The sequence below is a fragment of the Antrostomus carolinensis genome, unplaced genomic scaffold, assembly GCF_000700745.2.
Source record: "Antrostomus carolinensis isolate BGI_N321 unplaced genomic scaffold, ASM70074v2 scaffold21310, whole genome shotgun sequence".
NCBI lineage: Eukaryota > Metazoa > Chordata > Aves > Caprimulgiformes > Caprimulgidae > Antrostomus > Antrostomus carolinensis.
Genome location: NW_010289426.1, coordinates 12,591 through 31,672, shown reverse-complemented (window position 1 = coordinate 31,672; position 19,082 = coordinate 12,591). Strand labels below are relative to the sequence as shown.

The following is a 19,082-nucleotide window of genomic DNA, read 5'->3' as shown; positions in this document are numbered from 1 at the left end:
AGTTAGAGTAAAGATAGCAGTTAATCAACACTTTGCAGAGTAGAATAAATTCACAGTACAAATTTATCATGAGCTCTGTAACTTTCAATGTTCAAAACACTTCCCTCAGAAAACCTTCATATACTCCACTTAAGACTACTCTAAAGCTGAAGATACGATATGGTACTGAACTGCTTGCCTCGGGTTGTCTGTCCTCCCTCGAACCCTGCAAAACTGTTCTGTTGGATTGCTCTTACAGAAGCTCTGTCAGGACGGACTTAGGTCTCTGGACTTTGAGCACATCTACAGGTAGAAAGCAGCTAAGTGCGGGCTCCCAGGGCTGACACTCTGGGTGAGGACAGGGCATCAAATCCATCCTCTTCAGTGCCCAGTCTGTTTCTAGATTTAGCCCTGAGCCTTCCACCTCAAGGAGTAAAACAGCAGCTCCAAGGAGCCTATGTTCATCAGCAAAAGGGTGTGTGTGGAAAGAGAGCACTCAGAACAGTAAATAAATCAATTCACCCAACCATGAGGGGTCTAGAAAATTGGGTTTTGTTTATCTTTCATTTCCCTTTACTACAAGGCAGATGTTTCTAAGTAATAAGCAGAAACCTCGACAATTTTTAAGACTGAAGAGGAAGGGAGGGAGGAAGAAACATGTACAAGCTTTGAGGATGTTCTCAGCCCCAGCTTCAAAAAAAAAAAAAAAAAAAAAAAACCACCAACAAAAAAAAAACAACAACCAAAACCACACACCACCGCAAATGTGTATCTGTAAAAGCAAGTTTTTCCTTTAGCTGATTGGTAATTCTTAGTTCATAGGAGCATTTTATCCAGAAGGTTCTTCATGTTTCCAGTCTAGGTTGTAGCAATCTCAGTGAGGCACTAAACTTTAGGCTGTTAAAGTCTTTCTGTGCAGCACGGTCATTTTAAAATGATGTGGTAGCCATCATTGCTTTCAGCTGTAACAAAGAAACGCAAAGCATTTTTTCATTGCTTTTAGAAAACAGCACAGATACAGAACTCCAGATTTTCTTCTTAGGTAGTTTGCAATAGTTTGTACTCTTGTTCCCCAACCCATTCATCAAAATCAATGTTGAACCTCTAGGTCAAAGCATTTTCATAAAAAAATACAACATACTAATGGTCATCATTTTACTAGAATGTTTTCTGCTTATTTATATCAGTGGTATCAATGGATTTATTAAAGTTTTGTAACACTGTAACTGAGAGGAAAACATTGATCAATCAGTCTATCACAGCGTAAGTTGATGCAAGACCTTGACTTACACTAAATTAGACTATTTCTCTTTTCAGGGTAACAGCACTGAGTTTCTGATAACGTTTAGTGCAATTTAAAGGAGAAAGTATCTTTAGAACTACATGTAGTATCAGCAGCAGTACATACCTTTTAATGTGCTGATAACAAAACAAGATTCATCTTGGAAGTTTTGCACCATCTGAAGGGCAGAAGGAAAAAATCCAACACAATTTTTTTTTAGTAATTTAATTCAAGTTTCTTTCAGTGCCAGTACAGAACTTAGAGGAGAGTTATCAAACAACATTTGGTGTCTAGTCCTACACAGTCCTGAGTAACTCTGCCCATAAGGTTTTTAAAGTACATGACTGATTAACTAAAGTCCTTACTGCTGTAAATGTGCTTTAGAGAAGCTTATACTAAAGTGCTTGCCTGGAACTGTCTGGCTTGTTCAGCATTTTACCATCCCCTTTGCAGCTCTTGATCCTGCAAGTTCTTATATCACTCCAGTTAGTCTATTAAAGACCATGCTCTTAATTGCCTTCAATGAAGCTATACTATTTTAGACTGGATGAAGACAGCCCCTCTCCTAAAATCTAGCAATGGTAATACGTTCACAAATTCAGCTGAACCATGAAGCTTTGTTGAACTTACACGAGCTTCTGGGATAACGCCTAGAAGTGGTCAGTGCTGAGAAATTAACTACTTGCTGAATAAAGGAATACTGTTACTATAATGCCATCTCAGCAACGTCCACTTGGGTATATTAACCAGACATTACTATAGATGCTGTGCTTGCAGGAATCATTTACTTCTTTGTATTTCGTTGAGGCACAGGAATCTTAATGAAACTGCTATGAGAGGTAAGGCAGACCATGGGAAATAAGATCAGTATCTAAAGCTATTTGAGTTATTCATGAGAAACAACTAGATTTGCAGAATATGTGCAGGTTCTAGTGAGGCCCCTAACTAAAGAGGTGAATAAAGAGATTCAGCTGACTTCAGATCCAATCCGAAATGCTCATTTAAGCCTCATCTTTACCCATTCCTCCCATCTGAGAGTAGCAGTGTGGGACAGAGGAGGTGAATTACATGTGTCTCATGTAGTTGGAGCAGATTCTGGACACCTAACTTCAGACCAAAACCTCTCTGATCAGCTCAGAAAATCCAGCTTTTAAGCAAAAGCCTTCTCCTAGCTATTGAATATCATTCAAGTAGAGCACTTTCCAGCTGTAAATTCTCACACCAAATATCCTTCTCAATTTAGTCTAATCTCCCTGTTCTCTCTGGGGTTTAACATCCACCCCCTGCTCCTGTAAAAATCCAACTTCACTGGCCAGTCTGTGTGTCTGTGCCTAACAATGCATGAAGTACATTCATAGAGTGCCTCAATCTTGCCACTATAGTACTAGAACAAGAAAAAAATTATTAAAAAAGCAATAGACATTGTTAATGATTGACTCAAATAAATACTTAAACCCTTATACCCAAGCTGGTTCAGGCAATTCCCCTACCAAGAGTTGCCTCCAAGCACTTTACATCCATAAAGCATCAAGGTTTCAGATTTAATCAGGCTGAAATAGCAAAGAGACTTTAGGAATAAGCATTACAGCCTTCAATTTAGGCTCCAGTTGAGACCTATGCTCTGCTTCATTTGTTTTAACAATGTTTCTTATAAATGAAGCTCCTTAAGTGATTCTGGTGCATGAATGAGTAAGTAATTTAGTGGGGGGAAAAGAGGAAGAAGGGCAACTCACTATTAACCTTCACGTTAATGGAATGGGCTAAATTAAGCCATCATATAATGGGATACAAACAGCTAGCAGAGGTCCATGAAATTATAGTGTGCACTTACACAGCACTGACTCTGACCCAGTGGCTGTAACCACTGGCTATGATGTAAGACTAATTGTCCTAAAAATTTTTCAGACTTGCTTTCTTCAGGAAACTTTCCTATTCAATTTTAAAGGTTCTCACTTTAGATGCTGACTCCAGAATTTGTTTAAGTAGCCAACATGAAAAGGAAATGACAATTTTTTTGTGTGTTTTGTTTTGTTTTCAAAAAAACTTCTTTTACAAAGCAACAATCTTAAATCCATACCAAAACAAATGGCATGCATGAATTATTTCCTTTAGGTATTTGCTTTAACTTGTTGGGATTAGTAACCTTGCAAAGCTGCCTCAAAGATTCATTCCATAATTTAAAAGGTCATTCTAACTTCAAGAAGTCAGACAATTGTTACAGCTGTGACAGAGTTTTCATTAACCCCTTACCTCATTGCTCACTAATACATGGATCCCTGTGGGTCCCTGACGATAGATTCGATTTATCTGCTGTGGAGAAATGCTGTACAAGTTGGCAATCTTCTCGATTAATTCCAATGTGGTCAATTCTTCCAAGAAGATTGCATGATATACTGCAGTGAGTTGAAAGTAATTACAGAATTATAAAGTAATTCTAGAATAGCAACTACAGATAACACCAAGATGCTCAACATCAACAACCAAAATGGGTTTAAGATCAAGGTTCAAATCTTGACAGTAGATAAACAAGCTTAATACCTTTAAAGCAGCCCCCAAATATCCAGCTTGATGATTTGTAGAAAAATACCCAGTATTTGGATGCAGTGGGCAAATAAAGCACATATCACTTTTGCCCAGGGGAAAACACAGGGACCAATGACAACATGTATCATGGGGCACTAAAAAAAACCCCCTCGTAAAGATGTTAATATTTTTGGATAATCTACTTTTACTGATTTTGACATTTTAAAGTAGATCCAATTAAAGAGTAAAACACATGATATGCTATTATACAAAAGTAGTATTTTTTTAGATTTTATTCCACTATTCCCACAGGCACAAACTAAAGACTACAATATATCAAATAACTGCAGATGATAGTATTATTTTTTTAAATCCAATCCAAATGGTAGAAACAACCACGTAGAAAAGCTGTGCCTGGTTAATACTATGTACAAGAACTCAGGACAATCTTTGTTCTCATTTGTTCACAGTTAAGAGCATTGAGTCCCCAAAAGCTTTAAACTTCCAAGAATTAGAACCTCACTTTAAGACACACCGACCTTCCATTTCCCAAAATATTTTCAAACAAGTCATAATCTAAAGCAAGTTGTGGGTGGGAAGGTAGTTTTTATCATGCTATGGTCCCTATTAAGAAATGAATAGAGATTTTTCTGTGTCATTCTGCAGATAGCTTGTAAGCTTGGGTCTGTTCCCCAGGCAAGATGGTACCAGTCAGAATCTGTAACCCTGAAACTGACCAAAGTGGCAGAACTGGGATAAACAGGACCTTTTTAAACACCCAGGACACCAAGCTGTTCCACACAGGAGCTCAGGCAGAAAGCAGCATTCTCACCAGGTAAGTGTTTAACTAAATCCATATCTAAAAACTTACCACAAAGACTGCCATCTCCATTTTCTCGTTTTTGGTGGAGATGGGACCTGTTTTGCTCTGGTTCTTGACAGACATAAATTGTCATCTTGGGCCTTACATTTCTATGGATTATTAAAAAAAAAGTAGTGAGTTACTTAGTAGATCTAAAATTGTTCCAGTCAGCTACCAAACAATATGAGATGGAATCACTCAGGCTGTACACAAATAACCAACTAAGGGATAGTCTTGATGCTGATGATGCCATTTCTTAGGAGGTCTAGTAAGAGCCCCCGGGGGAGTGGTGGTACAGTGCAGAGCACCTTAATCTCTTCAGAATCAGATAAGAATAAACAATTTACAGCACTTGCCAAGCAGCTCATCAAACCTGCCTTTACTGATTTGAATCCTACCCAGCTGTAGAATTATGTTATTGCAATAAAGGAAAATTTAAGAGTCATTTGAGGCTTCAGGCATTGGTTGGTTGGTTTGTTGTTTGTTACTTGTGATGGAGATGCAACACAGAGTATTGTAGGCTGTCTCTCATACGAAGTGAATGGAAGCTATCAGCTGGTAGCAAATAAACCACTGGAGATCCACATTATGCTCCTTCATTTCAGCAACATTTCTGAGCTGTGCTCGGATTTGAATACCATTGTGATCTCCAGCTTCTGAGATCACCTCTCTTAAGTGTTAAAAGGAAGTCTAAATGCTACAGCTCCAGAATTAACTTCTAGTTAATACTGAAATTACCAAGGGATGCTTACATAACAAAAAAATAGGAAGGAAGAAGTACAAACCTTCCTTTGATTGCATTAAAAAGCCGAATTCCATCAGCAGGCCCACAGATTTGAACAAAATCTTCTTTGGACATCTTCAGTAAGTCAGCACCTATGTATTTCAAATTGATTTTTTTTCAGAAGTTAAGCAAATCTTAGGTTCCAAATTGTGTGTATGGGCAGCAGAAAAGGGCAGGGGGAGAGAATGCACAAAGCTGAATCAGACAGGTTTGCCTAGAGAAGTTTCAAATTACAGAGGTGTACACTGCAAATCAACCATTGTGAAATAGAGCTAGAAGCTGCCAAAAGAGCAGTGCTGCACTGGAAGATATTCTAGCCAACTCAGAAACAAGCTAGATATTAAACACTGGTCATAAAATGGCCCAATTTTCTCTAATTGACATGTTCACCAGATTATCTAATCAAGTTGAAAGTGAGAAATAGGGTCCTCAAGGTACCAACATGTTTAACAATTCCACTTTCCACCATCTTACTGCTGTGTACAACTACCTAACAGAAGGGTATGGTGAAGACAGAGCTGCAGATGGAGCCAGACTCTTCTCAAAGTGCACAGGGACAGAATGAGAGGCAGCAGACAGAAGATGAGAAACACTGATTAGGTATAAGGAAAAACTTTTTCACTGTGAGAGTAGTCAAGTAGTTGAAGAGGTTGCTTAGAGAAATGGTGGGATTTCCAACCTTGAACATACTAAAACACAACTGCACAAGGCCCTAGACTTGCTTCAAGCAGGGGGTTGCACCTAATGAACTCAAGAAGTCCCTTCGATCTTAACTTATTCTCTTCCATCTTTACTTATTCTATATTTCTACAAACTGTTTTGGCATATGCTAACTAAACTAAGCACAAAAAAACAGCTACACTGGATTAGACCAGTGATCCCATTAACAGTGGCCAGCAGCAGATGCTATTGATATGAAGCATGGGCTGTGCTTATAAAAGAGAATAAAGACAAAATAATTGGACTGTTTAAACTCACCCGAAAAACTTGAGAAGAGTCTACAGAATGGAGAGAACCTATTACGATGAAGCCACTGCTGGGCATCTTGAATAGAAGCAGAAGGAAGGAGATGCTACATTGCAAAAAGAATAAGAAGGTCTTGAAATGAACTGTTCACCAGTGTCCTAAAAAAGAAAAGCACCACATTAACATGATCTCAAGTACTTACATCATTGCTGGGAGGCAGGAGCTCCACTTGGTGGGTTGGAGAACTGTTGCTAAAAAAAATTATATAAAGTTGGAAGAGAAAAAAAACAACATTATTTTAAATTTTACATCGCAGTGGCCATCCTCTTCCCCCTCTTCCATTTGACTCAACTGTCACACCTTACACACAAGTTACATATCAGCTTGGCTTTTTCCTCTAAGAGATTTTTAAAAAGGTGTCCAAAATCTATACCAAAAAAAAAAAAAAAATCTCTGTTTGAGCCTTTTATTGTTCAGTTGAGGTCCTACTCAACACTGAGAGGAAAACTCAGTTTACTAACTTCATTCAAGCTTTTTCACATGGGTGACTCACTAACGTGACACCATCTAATCAAGGAAGTTGTGACCTACAGGGTGGCTAAACTAAAAATTTCTATGAGCCAGAAATCCCCTAACTAAATCCACTGTCTGATAATGATTCTTCACAAAAATTGAATAAACAACCTTATAATTCAACCCCGGTGTTATATTAAACATACTGAATTGCAATTTAACTACATTACACAAAACCACATTTCTACGAAACCTTTCTAAAACATAGACAAAACTTCAACAGGACTTCAGGCTTTTCCCGAAGAGTTAATAATCTACCACTGGAAGAAAATGCTCAACAGATCTCTCTAGTAATAACAATTTTTGTCATTGCAGTGTTTCTCCTTATTCATAGGTTGAGGTCGTTCATTAAAAATTTGTGATACAACATTGATCAGCTAATAAGCTCTGCGGGAAGGTGACAAGTTTCCAGGGTCCTAGAGGAGGGAAAAAAAAGGCCTACACCAAATTCCTAGGGGAAAGTATATTGCAGGGAGGACTCAGAAGTACCGAAGGACCCTGCTGTATATTTATGTCATCAGCTATCATCTTGGGTGTTTCAGGACCACTAAAACTGTTTATGACAGCTATATTAATGAATTAAACATGCCTCCTGTTAGTCCTTTGTTCTGGAACAGCTTCTCAAAACCCAGGCAGGTTTTGCCCCAGACAGGATTCTTTATATGCCATTCAGCTGGGAATTTATCACCTCAAACTACCTCAAGACAGAAAGGAAGGAAGAAATACCAACTCTGAAGTGGTGCTGAAGGCTGAAAGCCTCTAACACTTTTGTCAGAAGCTACTGGGAATTTCTGCTACAGGGCATGGTGTGTTCTCTGACCCACACAGAAGAGTAAGAGAGGAAATTCACAGCATGAATTGCTCTGGTGGTCCTCTGATGCTCATGTCCCAGCCACCACATAAGTAGCAGACATAGAAACAGTACTCTGCATCACAGGAAATTCCTGGATGGAAAGCCTTTAAAGGCTTTGTGGGAAATATTTTCCCCTTTCTAGGAAGGGTGGTCTTTGACCTCTTCTTCCAAGGTATGAAATGCATGGGCACACAAAACGGGCACACAAAGGCTACTATATCAACAGGAAAGATAAAGCATTAATTTGTTACATACCCATCTCCAAGGTTGAAGCTGTTGGGAGAACTGTTGTAGCTTGGAGATGGAGCATTGTTCATTTGATAAGGCACATCTGGCCAGGGAGAGCACTGTTGGAAGAAAGGCAGCAGGGATACTTTCATAAGGATGGAAATAAAGGATTCAATTCTCCTCTCATACCACATTCATGCTGTTGCCACACCACTAACTTCAGCTCATCACTCCTGCTGGGAGGAGGAGACAGGCCATGGATTTTCTACGCCGCTCTCCAAGCGGGCTGTCAGGGGGCCAGATTGATTCCAGTTGTGCATTCCACATTTCTCCCATTTCACAAAGCCTGTCCCCAAATAACACTGGGCCAAAGTGTGCACAGCTGTAAGTCAGAGCAACGCCAGTAAGTCAACTCAGACTGAAGGCAGCAATGATACAGAAATACCCCTGGTCTCAATTATAAATCCCTAATTAAATCCAGGCAAGAGTGACAAATATGCTCCAGTGGCATTGCTTCAGGTTTATACCAGTGAGAGAGCAGAATTTGAACGAGCCTGTTAAAATCTCTGGCTATTAGTTGAAGAGCTCAAGTTATAAATGGGTATTACAGGGAGAAAATTTAAGATGGACAGAGAGACACAAAGCTACTAAAAGTCTTTACAAATATAGGTCAAACTCCATATTCCATTACAGTAGTGTAAAACCAGAGTAATCCAGCTAGAACTGGTGACTATTCTGAATTTAAGCCACTGTAATCAGCAGGAGAAATCTAGTTCTGTGAAACCCACCACCATCAAGAGCTCAAGAAAATGCTTTGTAGTACTCTTGTTTGCAATGATAAAAAGAAGACAAGCGTAGCTTTGGAATTTTATCATCTCCACAAATACTAGCAAATATTTTATCATCCCACAAGCACTAGCAAATATTTAACTCTTTGGCAACCCACATTTCCCCATGCAATATGTCAAAGTGCATCAGAGCTCACAGAGAGCTTGGGATCTGTCAACTCAGTGGAATTAGGCCTGTGTACACAAGAGCCTTGCTAACAACCACCACGTTGAATTAGAAAACATGCTGGTCGCTCCTGGCAACTTGAGGAAAATTGAGTGGGAGGGAGTGGATCTCATAAACAGGAAGTTTATTTAAATTAAGAAAAACCCATCATTTTTAGAAGTCCAGCAAGCCACTTCAAAAAAAACCCAAGAACTAAATCAAAAGACAAAATATTCCCATAAGGAGACAGAACAGCACTTTTAAACCATTGTCTTGAGTCCTGTTGCTTATTAATTCTGGAGCCTGGGGTAAGCTTATATATACATCTTAGTAATGGTAGGGAGGAGTAGAAACATACACATCTCTACACCAGAATATAAGACATACAAGATATTCCTAGAGTACAAGCCAGAATCTTCTGAGACCTAGTATGTAATAGTAGCCTCATAGGCACATTCACAGAAGAGATTAATAATTTAATCAGACAGCCTATTCATTTGTTCAAGTGCCCCACCTCTAACATGAGCTTTTGCCAGGCAGTTCTGAAGAAAAAACCTCATACAAGTGGCATCTAATGTCATGACAAGTGCCTGGGAACATGGCAGAAAATAGAGCTAAGGGTTAAGGGTTGGTTTATACCCTGAAACATAAGAAACTTTGGCATCTTTTATAAACTTCAACAGTGAGAAACATTTTATATTTTCACTCAGGACTCAGGTTTCAATTTCAGTCAGATCTGGACATACATCTGTCCACAAGACAATCTCCAAGGCTCAAGTTAGACTGCATTTTCTCTCAAATCTATCTCCCAACATGCTGCAGTAGTCCAACACATGTCTAAAATGCTTTACCTCTGTGAGAATAGTAGTCTCATAGGAAGGCTGATACTTCTCCTTCTCTTGGGTGGTCTTCTTCTCCATTTTTTCCCTGTCAGTCTTCTGTTTTCTGTCTGCTCCTTTAGGCTATAAGCATAAGCACAAGCTTTCCCTTATGCCAAATATTACAAGTTTGGAGACAGAGGCCAACAGATTTTTTTTTCTAATCTGTTCACAAAAGTCTCTTTAAGATTTATGGGGACTCTACATATGAAATAAGATCAGATCTGCATTTTCTAGACAAAAAAATTAGTCACGCATCTCTACTGTTTCTATAACATCCCCCATTAAAGTGTGTTGCAATTCCAGATAGACTGACCTGACAGTCCTAAGATTTGATATCAACTATTTCAGATCATGAGCCCCATGAATTAGGCACTTCGACTGGTATTTGTACCATCTCTCCAGGAAAAGGAAAGACGTTCCCTGCAGGAGCAAGACTAGAGCAGCAGATCCTTTGAGAAAACAGGCCTATGAAAAGCTTGTTGTTAAGTCACTACACATCTGTGATGCCCAAATTAGGAGCTTCAGAGATGAACAGAATCATCTTTCTCTCTTCCAGGTAGCATGGAGAACTCTGCTGCAACTAGCGAAGGGAATTTAAGATCTCCAAGTTAGACTCTCACTGTTCATGGAGAATTGAATCAAAGAAACTGGAAACACCCACACTGCCTTGACTGTCTGGGAGCACCAAAATACAAGAGATACCCTGAATATCATCAGGTTTGAGTTGTTGAGGGGTTTATGTTTATTATTATAACCACACAGCACAGATCTCAGTATTTATATAGTGTTCAAGGCACAATGGACTGGCATAAGTCCTGATGCAGCACTTGGGTCATTTGAATTTAACTAGAATTGCTGTGTAGCAACTCCAGGCTTATGTCACTTCGAGTGCAAGAGCCCTGTTTAAGATCCTAAGCATACCCAGTTGAAAGTCTGTTCTTTTACCCGACTATTTGCATCGCTCCTACACATTTTAAGAACTGTGCATGTTCCTGTGTCTTTGTCTAATCCAGCTGATGACAAAGCCAAAACTACCTCATACCTTGAACACTTTGATCTGGCAGCTTGCAGAATGCAAATGTTCTGTGTATTCACCATTTTCATTCTGCTTAAAGGTGTCAATCTGCACCCGGAAGGGCACACCTTTCTCTCCTCCATGTTTCCGTGGGGTAAATTCTGTGCTGATGCAATGTACCTGGCAAAACAAAAGCTGTGCTCATCTCTGGAGACAGTTGGAAGCTGTGCAAATCTGAATTTCAGACTCCCTGAATGTAGAGGGTGCCTGAACATGAGGTTTTGGCTCCTCCAGAGAAACAAAGAGAGGCAGAAATGTTCAAAACGTTTTAATTTCTGTTCCTCAGGACAAAACAATTAGACGAACAAGAAGCTCAGAGAGAAACAGGGCAACAAGAAAAGCATTCTTTGATTTAAGTAAATTCCACATACAGATTAAAAACAGATAGTTGGCATTTGAGGATAAGAAACACTCATGAAAGAGAAAAGTAAGCAAAACTAACAGGTTGTGAACAGTTTCCTCCAGGCAAAACCCATGCTTAGAAAGCAACATCCAATTTTTTTTTTTAAATAATATCCTAGCTGTAGTGGGTAGTACTTCAACGCTAGCAAGTAGCTAGCAAGTTGGTTTAGCAAGTATCCTACAAATTAATTATACAGAGTTTGTATATTATCATTAGTATCTTTCTCTTTTCCTCATGTCCTGGCCATATTCAGTCTCCAGGTCTTTGTAAGATATCTCACTATTGTATTTACCACAGGAATATCACTTCTCTCTTACCTGAATGAATGCTGAGGCTCTCTTTGATGGATCCCACAGAAATTCAACAGTGTTCAACTGGGTTGGGCTGGCCCTGGGATCCAAGATACCAACTGACAGCGGAATATCTGTAGAAGAAAACCCCTAAAATTTTAAAAATATTAAATTGAAGAAGAGAAAGCATTTCCATACATTTACAAGATGCATGTGAAAAGCCAAACCACCAATGATAAATCTATTTGGGACCTACAGTGCTAGATCTCCTTCCCACCCAAAGACATACAGGATTCCTAAGACTAGGATAGAAAAAACCTTAACACACATGCAAACACGCCACACATCACTCAACACCTCGCTTCCAAACACTGCCCAGGAACCATAATGAAATAGTCTCACCTATATCAAGGATGCGGTCCCCAGGCCGACTCCACCTCCAGCCCTCAAGCTGCTGATGCTCTGTGTACTGCAGGCGTCGATCATGGAAAACTACACGAATTATGCTCTGTTAAGAAAAGATGGCAAGATGAATAACATGATCCAAAGGCCCTTCTCTTGAGATGACTTTGGTTTTCCAGCGTAGAAGCAAAAGCTGATCTGTTGTTTCTCATCCCCATTCATGAGGAGAGCAGAGGGTCCACCTAAGAGACCCATCACCATCTTTATCAAATTCCTAAGGGACCCCTGAGTGATACAGCAACACACTTTCCCCTTCACAGAGCATGTTTATGCTGTGTAATGCAGCTCTGCACAGGATTTGGCCTGGAAGCACTACAGCAATGTACACCTAATCTTAGGTGTCATGCCATGTAAACATCACTATACTGCCTCCATACCCAAAATAGCTCACATGGGGGATAATATTTGATGTGTCTGTATCATGCCCCAACCCCAGTAAATCCCACTGACTAGCAAATGTGAAAGCCAGCTCACCTGTCCCTGCACTGGTGGAGCTGACATGGCCAGACACCTTGCCAATGGGAATTAAACTTGATTCCAGCCATTAACAGCCAGTCATTGGCACTGGATTTGCCCCAGTACACTGGTAAACTGCCTCACTACACAGTTAAATGAGCGTAGAATAGGAAAGCTTCTGTAACAGGAGAATTTTCGTCTCTAGCCAGCAATGGTGCAGCCATGTCAACAACTGGAGAAAAAAGGCTGGAATAAGAGCAATCCCCAGGGCAGACAAGTCCAAAGTACCCCTAACTAATACATCCTTTTTTATATTGAGAGTGCTATGCTATCTTGAGTCAATGACTCCTTACTTCCCAGTTTCTTGAGTCCATGGTCCTGCTGGGGACTTCTGTATCAGATGGGAGTGAGCACTTTTTGACAATGAACCTGAGAAATGCCCAAATCAAACCCTAGCTCTCAGAAGCAAGCAAGCCACAGTGGGAACGCCTGCAAAATTGGAATCCAAATCCATATGCTTCCTGAAATGGGCCAAAAGACAAACAGGCAATTGCCTAAACTTGGACAACATTTGGAATCCAGATTGGAATCCAAATTTTGCAACTAGTCCCCACTTCTCGAAAGAAATCCTAAGGCAGAACAGCCAAGAATTTGGGAGAGGAAGGCTTAAAGGTTGGATCCAGAGTCAAGATCCAGGCCCAAGTTCTTGAATTGGAACTCATTTGGGAGGTGGCAAACAACAAAAAAATCCCCAGAAACAATCAACCAAGTTCTGTGTGTTCACAATTATGCCCACATAAACTGGAGCTATGCAGAATCTGCACAGCAGAATGATGTAAACACTGGGGTCCTCCGTTTGACAGGTAACAACCCAGGCATGTTGCTGGGGTTAAGAAAGGAAACAAGTCTACCTCTCACGGTTTTGACCATGTTCACCTCTGAACTTTGGGATTCCCCTGAACCCAATATTCACAGTGAAACTCTGGGGTCATGATCACAAACAGAATAAAGGTTCCCCTGAAGCCCTGTAAAGCCAAGCTGCATAGTCCCATGAAACTAGCACTCAACAACTCCATCAGCCCTGCTCCCATTAAAAACAATGGCAAAGTATTTTCCATTGTCTCAGTGTGAGCAAGGTCAGGCCCTTCATTAGAGGCTGTATGTAGTAGCAGGAAGAAAAGAAATCTATATTTCTCCTTACCTTTACATATTTTGTGTTTAAATCTTGAAACTCTCCCAATTTCCTATTCTCAAGTAGACGGATTTCATAAGACTGACCTAGAGTTTAAGGAAACATTTCCAAGGTGTTTAATATGTTGTAGCAATGAGAGAGTCATGCTGGCATTTATGTGGCTAATAAAGCATACGTTCGATCAGGGAAAGCTCATTTTTGGTAACATAATGCATTTGCCCCCAGTAATTGAGTAGGCACTAAAGTACAGCAGAAATCTGAGGGAAAGGTTTGTCATTTGACAGCTAAAAGCTCTCAGTTAGGGCATTGATAGTCTGTCTCCCAGGGCTGCTAGTTTTCTGGTCACCCTTCAGAAGGCCACCAAAGCGTTGAAGACCATTGTCCCCCACATCGCATGGCTGTAACAGCACTGCCTTCATCTGTCTCTTCTGCTGAAGCAACGGTTGTGTGAAGAGCTGCTAGCACAACTGGTTTAGGCACTGTTCTGCAGAGGATAACAACTTGGGCACAAGCTCACCTTCTTCAGAGAGCAGTCAGGTCTGTAAGGTGTTTCAGTGAACCAGAATACAAGATTTGTTCCATAAAGCTTTGAATGTGGCTGCCCAGGGCATAAAGACTTCTACAGACACGCACGTGGAAGCAGTAATGGGTATTACAGGGTGTGCAAGGACCAATTCTGGGTGGGAATTCATACTCCAGCACCCCACCACCACCCTCAGCATAAGGAATTCAGCCAGTTCAGTAGAATTTAGCTGGTTTATGAAATAACATCTCCCTCCAGGGCTGACAAGGAGACTGATGTTCCAACACCTTAAGCACAAATGGCCAAGACAGCAGAAAAGCTCATTGTATAGGACCAACTCTGTACAATAAACCTACAGCCGGTACAGAGGCAGGACAGGATCATTAGGATTAACGGAGCATATGTATACCTTATAGCTAGTTTTTCTTGTTCATCTTGCTATCCTCCCTTTTACCGAAAAATGCACAAGTACAACAAGACAGGCAGCAAGAAGGAGATCAGTTTGGGTTTTCTGGCTCAACCAGTATCTACTCAGAACTGGCCCTGCAGAAAATTGCAAAGCAGAGATATCTCCCTCTAAGCAGTTGCTGCCAGTAGAGATAAAAAATTCTTTCTGGATATGGAACTAGAAACAGAAGACTTAAGACAGCAGACATGTCAGGAGGGCACCGCATTTCACGCAGATTCCCTTTTGGGAATCCCAGCTTTTCCAGTTGCCCGTGTGAGTACAGACCATATCACTAGAGCACAGGGATAACTGTGCTTACTCAGCTGGCTGGCAGGGAAGAAAATAAAAAGGACAAGAGAGGCCATATTGAAGCCCCAAATGTTTGCACAACACTCCTACTGATGTCAATAGGAGTTCTGCAAACAGGAAATGACCCTTGAATCCAGCAAGTGGCTTAGGTCATGGGGAGAGGGGAGAATAAACCATATGAAGTACCAAATTAAGCACTGGAAACATGCATAGATCTTAACCCATCTCTTTGTGCATAAACCAAAATAACAAGTGACCTTCCTTTGAAGATTGCTGGACAACAGAAGTGGATTTTGTGAACCACAGTCCTGAAACTGAGGTCTTCCACACTTCAACACAAGCGACTTTCAATGTTCCCACTGATAAAGGTTAATTTTGTTTACTTGGAAATTTTTAGAGTATTACATATCTCCCCACATAATCAATAATGTTGCATTAGCATAAAAAAGGCTCAGGTTCGCAAGATTGGTTTTCTATGTTGAACTACATATCTATGTAACTATGTATCTGTGTACTATGTACTATGTCAAAAAGGAAATAAAATGCTTTGATGGAAGATGTATGGGTCATCTGATGTAAACCCTGGAATTCAGCTTATGCCATGAAAAACCTCAATCAAAATGGTATTTTAGGCTAACTGCTTTCCCCTTGACCTCTGAATGTTTAACTGCAGTTACTACACAGAACTGTTATCAAAACAAGACTGCTCCCAGCCAAGCTCCATAAACACACAGTTTATTTCCCTTTCTGTGAAATTCTACCAGTGAGAATTTGCTCCTAATTACTCATAATTCCTTTATAGAAAAACATTTTGGTATTGATTTTGAAAAATTCATTCTCCCTACAACTTATTCCAGCAAATACATTGCTCCATGGCTAATGGTACCCAAAATTCATTGGTACAGCATGCACAGCGTTCAAATACCTGTATTTTTATAGCAAAAAAACTGCTTGGATTATATTTTTTCCTTGAAAAATACCTTCCAAACCTTTTTTACCTTGTTTTCCACCACCATTACCAGCAAAACTCCTGAAATGGTGAATTTCACTCTCAGCCCTGCATTTATAGCTAGTGCAGGGAAAAAAAAAAACAAACCAAACCAAAACTAAAGAATCAATACCTGGATGCTGGAAAACAGGATCCCTCCATAAAATAACGCTAATAATAGCAACCTAACCTGAAGAAAGCTGAACTACCCCTGGTGTCAAAGAGGGCAAAGAAGTCACTCAAGGCTCTGGAGCACAGAACATCTACAAATCCTGCACCACTGACTCATCAGCACTAGCAGGCACAGGCTAAAATTTTATGCTAAAACTAAATCAGTAACAGTTCATTCTTACTCAGGTATCTAAAGCTGTAACAAAATGTGGCCACAAATGTGACTAAAACAAATTGTATTCCCAGTTCCCAAGACAGACTGCAGCTAGCACAACCCAAAACATACAGCTGAAATACAGAAAGTTCCCCTATACTGTTTTCCCATCTGTCTCAGATGGAAATACAGATTAATACAAGCTAGACAAGGCTTGGTGCTAGAGCTGGAGAGAGAGGCAGAAGGTACTGATACTGAGACCCTGCAATGATTTGATTGAATGGTCTGACCTTGACCAGGGCAGTACCTGGTCCTCAGCTGAGTCCCCTGTTACCAGGATGATATCCAACGTTGATGAACATCAGTCTTAAACCCAATGCTAAAGGCCAGCAATTTGATTCAACCCTTTTCCTTCCACGCTCTCAACACTGGCCATAGCTGCACCAGCACAGGCAACACGGGTTCTAGACAGCTTCAAAGCTGGTGACCAGCCTGGTCTCTGGTCATGTTATAATACTGCACACATGCATACAAGAGCATCTAAGGCACCTCTATCGCTACTTGAAATGAAGAGTACATTTTGCAAGCAAATCCTCAGCGTGGCTGAGGCCAAAGCAGCCTCCAGCCTGTGCGACCCAGTGCTCCCCTAGCACAGAGCTTCTGCCTCACCTCAGGCAGGGAACAGAACGGTAATAAATATTTGGAAAACCACATTAAATTCCTCAGATGCAATTTGTCTCCTGGCTTCACTGAAAGCTTCAGGGGCACCAATAAAAACCTGGGCGGGTGATGATACAGTGTAATTTGTATTTTGAACAGACATTCCCTGAGCAACAGCAAATTTATGCAATCTCCTCCTAGGCTATAGAGTTTGAGCAACTCTACAAACAAGAGTAGTATCCAGCAAAGTAGTAACCACCCAGGTCCAGAGAGTTCCTGCTTGGTGATTCATAAAGCAATTGCATCTATCTTAAAGAGGATTTATAGACTGTTTACTTTTTTAACTTTTATTGTCTTTGGTAATTAACGCACATTAAATGCAGGCATGACCACTTAGTTTGGGGACAAAAGAGTTGAAAGTCAACAATTTGCTGCTGATGAAAAATAATTTAGTTCAACATGGGAACACTTTCACATGTTCAAAAGGTAAAAGCCGTAACAGTTTAACTGATTTCCATCGCTGGAATTTAGCCAGCCATCAGGAATTCTAGGCAAGTTCTGATTATAGAAGATTATCATTATTTCAAGCTCAAAGTTACATTTTGTTCCAAGATTATTTGCTACACAACCACAAAATCCTGCTTTCTTTTTTATGTTTTGGTGTTCTATTTCAAGGGCCACTTGCACTATGCATTTTCTGGTTTTCTGCACAATACACCGATACAATAAACTAATTTCCAATTAGGATGCTTAAGTTCCAGACCAATATGACTCAGGCCTTACTTGATCTAGCCAAGCAGTCTGCTTGCCTTTCCAGCAATTAATTAAGCCCTAACCTTATACTAAACAATATCCCCCAACAAAAGTTGGTGCAAAGAAAAAAAAAAACAACTGAGAGTCCTCTTTCTCAGAATGGATCCACAGAGCACTAGACAGAACCAGCCTGGAAACTGTTTGATTATTAAGCCAAGCTGGCCAATAAAAATACCATTTAGCAACTTTATATGGACATCCTAAATCGCACACAGATAAAGGCAAAGGAATGCTGACAGTCGAATGCAGCATGCAGAAGGAGGGGGAGGAAAAAAATAAAAGGAAAGCATTTATCCTCCTAAAGCAAAGCACATCCAGCAGGCAGGAGGATCAGCCTTGAAACAGCCAAATGCAACTGTTCAGGGCATTAGGCACACACAGAGATTTTTCTGACAAGAAAGATTAATGAACCCACAGGGCAAATAGACAAGAGTGACAGAGCTGGCATCTGAACTTGTATGCTTGATTGCCCACACCTTTTTAGCCAGACAAAAGCAAAAATAAAAGTTAGCATAAGATTTGCTGAAGTGCCCCATGTGCAGAGACCCTGCAGGACAAGGAGCAAGGGGAAAATTCTCCCTCCCCAGACCACAAATGGCAGTGGATGTTCTGCAGTTGCTTACTGCAGCCTCATTTGACAAGATGCTGTAGGACATGTTTATCCAGTGGATATTATGAATTCACCAGCTACACAATAGGCCACCCTGAAAGCTCCCACTATGCTAGGAACATGGAAATCCTGCAAAGGAAGACCAACTGTGGGCCAGGAAATGCAAAAGGAACTCAAAAGAGCCATCCTGACACAGTAGCCTATCTTGCCCCACATCTCATCTTCAACAGCATGCAGTTAAAAGCCCCCAGGTACAGTACCAGGTGGACACAACCCACCCTTTCCTGGCCATAACTTCCCAGTTTCTGGTATTCTAGTGTCCAGACCATACCCATATCAAGCTGCCCAGTCATGACCAATGCTCACAAACTCTTCTTTTGTACAATTTCCGTCTGAACTTACTTATGCTTACAGCTACCTTTGCTCAAACATGTTTGGGTACACATCTGAGCAGATACTCAGCACATCTGCTCTACTTGCCACTGCCACCAGAGCAGCAAGACTACAGGAACACAGCAGATCAATTCAACTACCACACCACAGAGCTACACTGTCATCATGTCTCTTCCTATGTTTTTCCTCCTTTTACAATCCACCCCCAACT

General features: G+C 40.5%; 1 protein-coding gene across 1 annotated transcript in view; it reads right to left on the bottom strand.

Annotated features, from left to right (window-relative positions):
- Nucleotides 1-903: 903 nt before the first annotated feature.
- The window catches only part of LOC104526876 (transcription factor CP2-like protein 1), a gene marked incomplete at its 5' end in the record, with an annotated part of 26,506 nt that continues 8,327 nt past the window's right edge, over nucleotides 904-19,082 (bottom strand). The window contains 13 exons of the mRNA XM_010170455.1: nucleotides 904-941; nucleotides 1,388-1,439; nucleotides 3,512-3,654; nucleotides 4,656-4,756; nucleotides 5,432-5,522; nucleotides 6,409-6,502; nucleotides 6,599-6,647; nucleotides 8,078-8,169; nucleotides 9,895-10,005; nucleotides 10,967-11,119; nucleotides 11,720-11,826; nucleotides 12,095-12,200; nucleotides 13,812-13,888. Of these exons, the coding sequence (XP_010168757.1) occupies nucleotides 904-941; nucleotides 1,388-1,439; nucleotides 3,512-3,654; nucleotides 4,656-4,756; nucleotides 5,432-5,522; nucleotides 6,409-6,502; nucleotides 6,599-6,647; nucleotides 8,078-8,169; nucleotides 9,895-10,005; nucleotides 10,967-11,119; nucleotides 11,720-11,826; nucleotides 12,095-12,200; nucleotides 13,812-13,888 (1,214 nt within the window). The remainder of the gene's footprint in view (nucleotides 942-1,387; nucleotides 1,440-3,511; nucleotides 3,655-4,655; nucleotides 4,757-5,431; nucleotides 5,523-6,408; nucleotides 6,503-6,598; nucleotides 6,648-8,077; nucleotides 8,170-9,894; nucleotides 10,006-10,966; nucleotides 11,120-11,719; nucleotides 11,827-12,094; nucleotides 12,201-13,811; nucleotides 13,889-19,082) is intronic.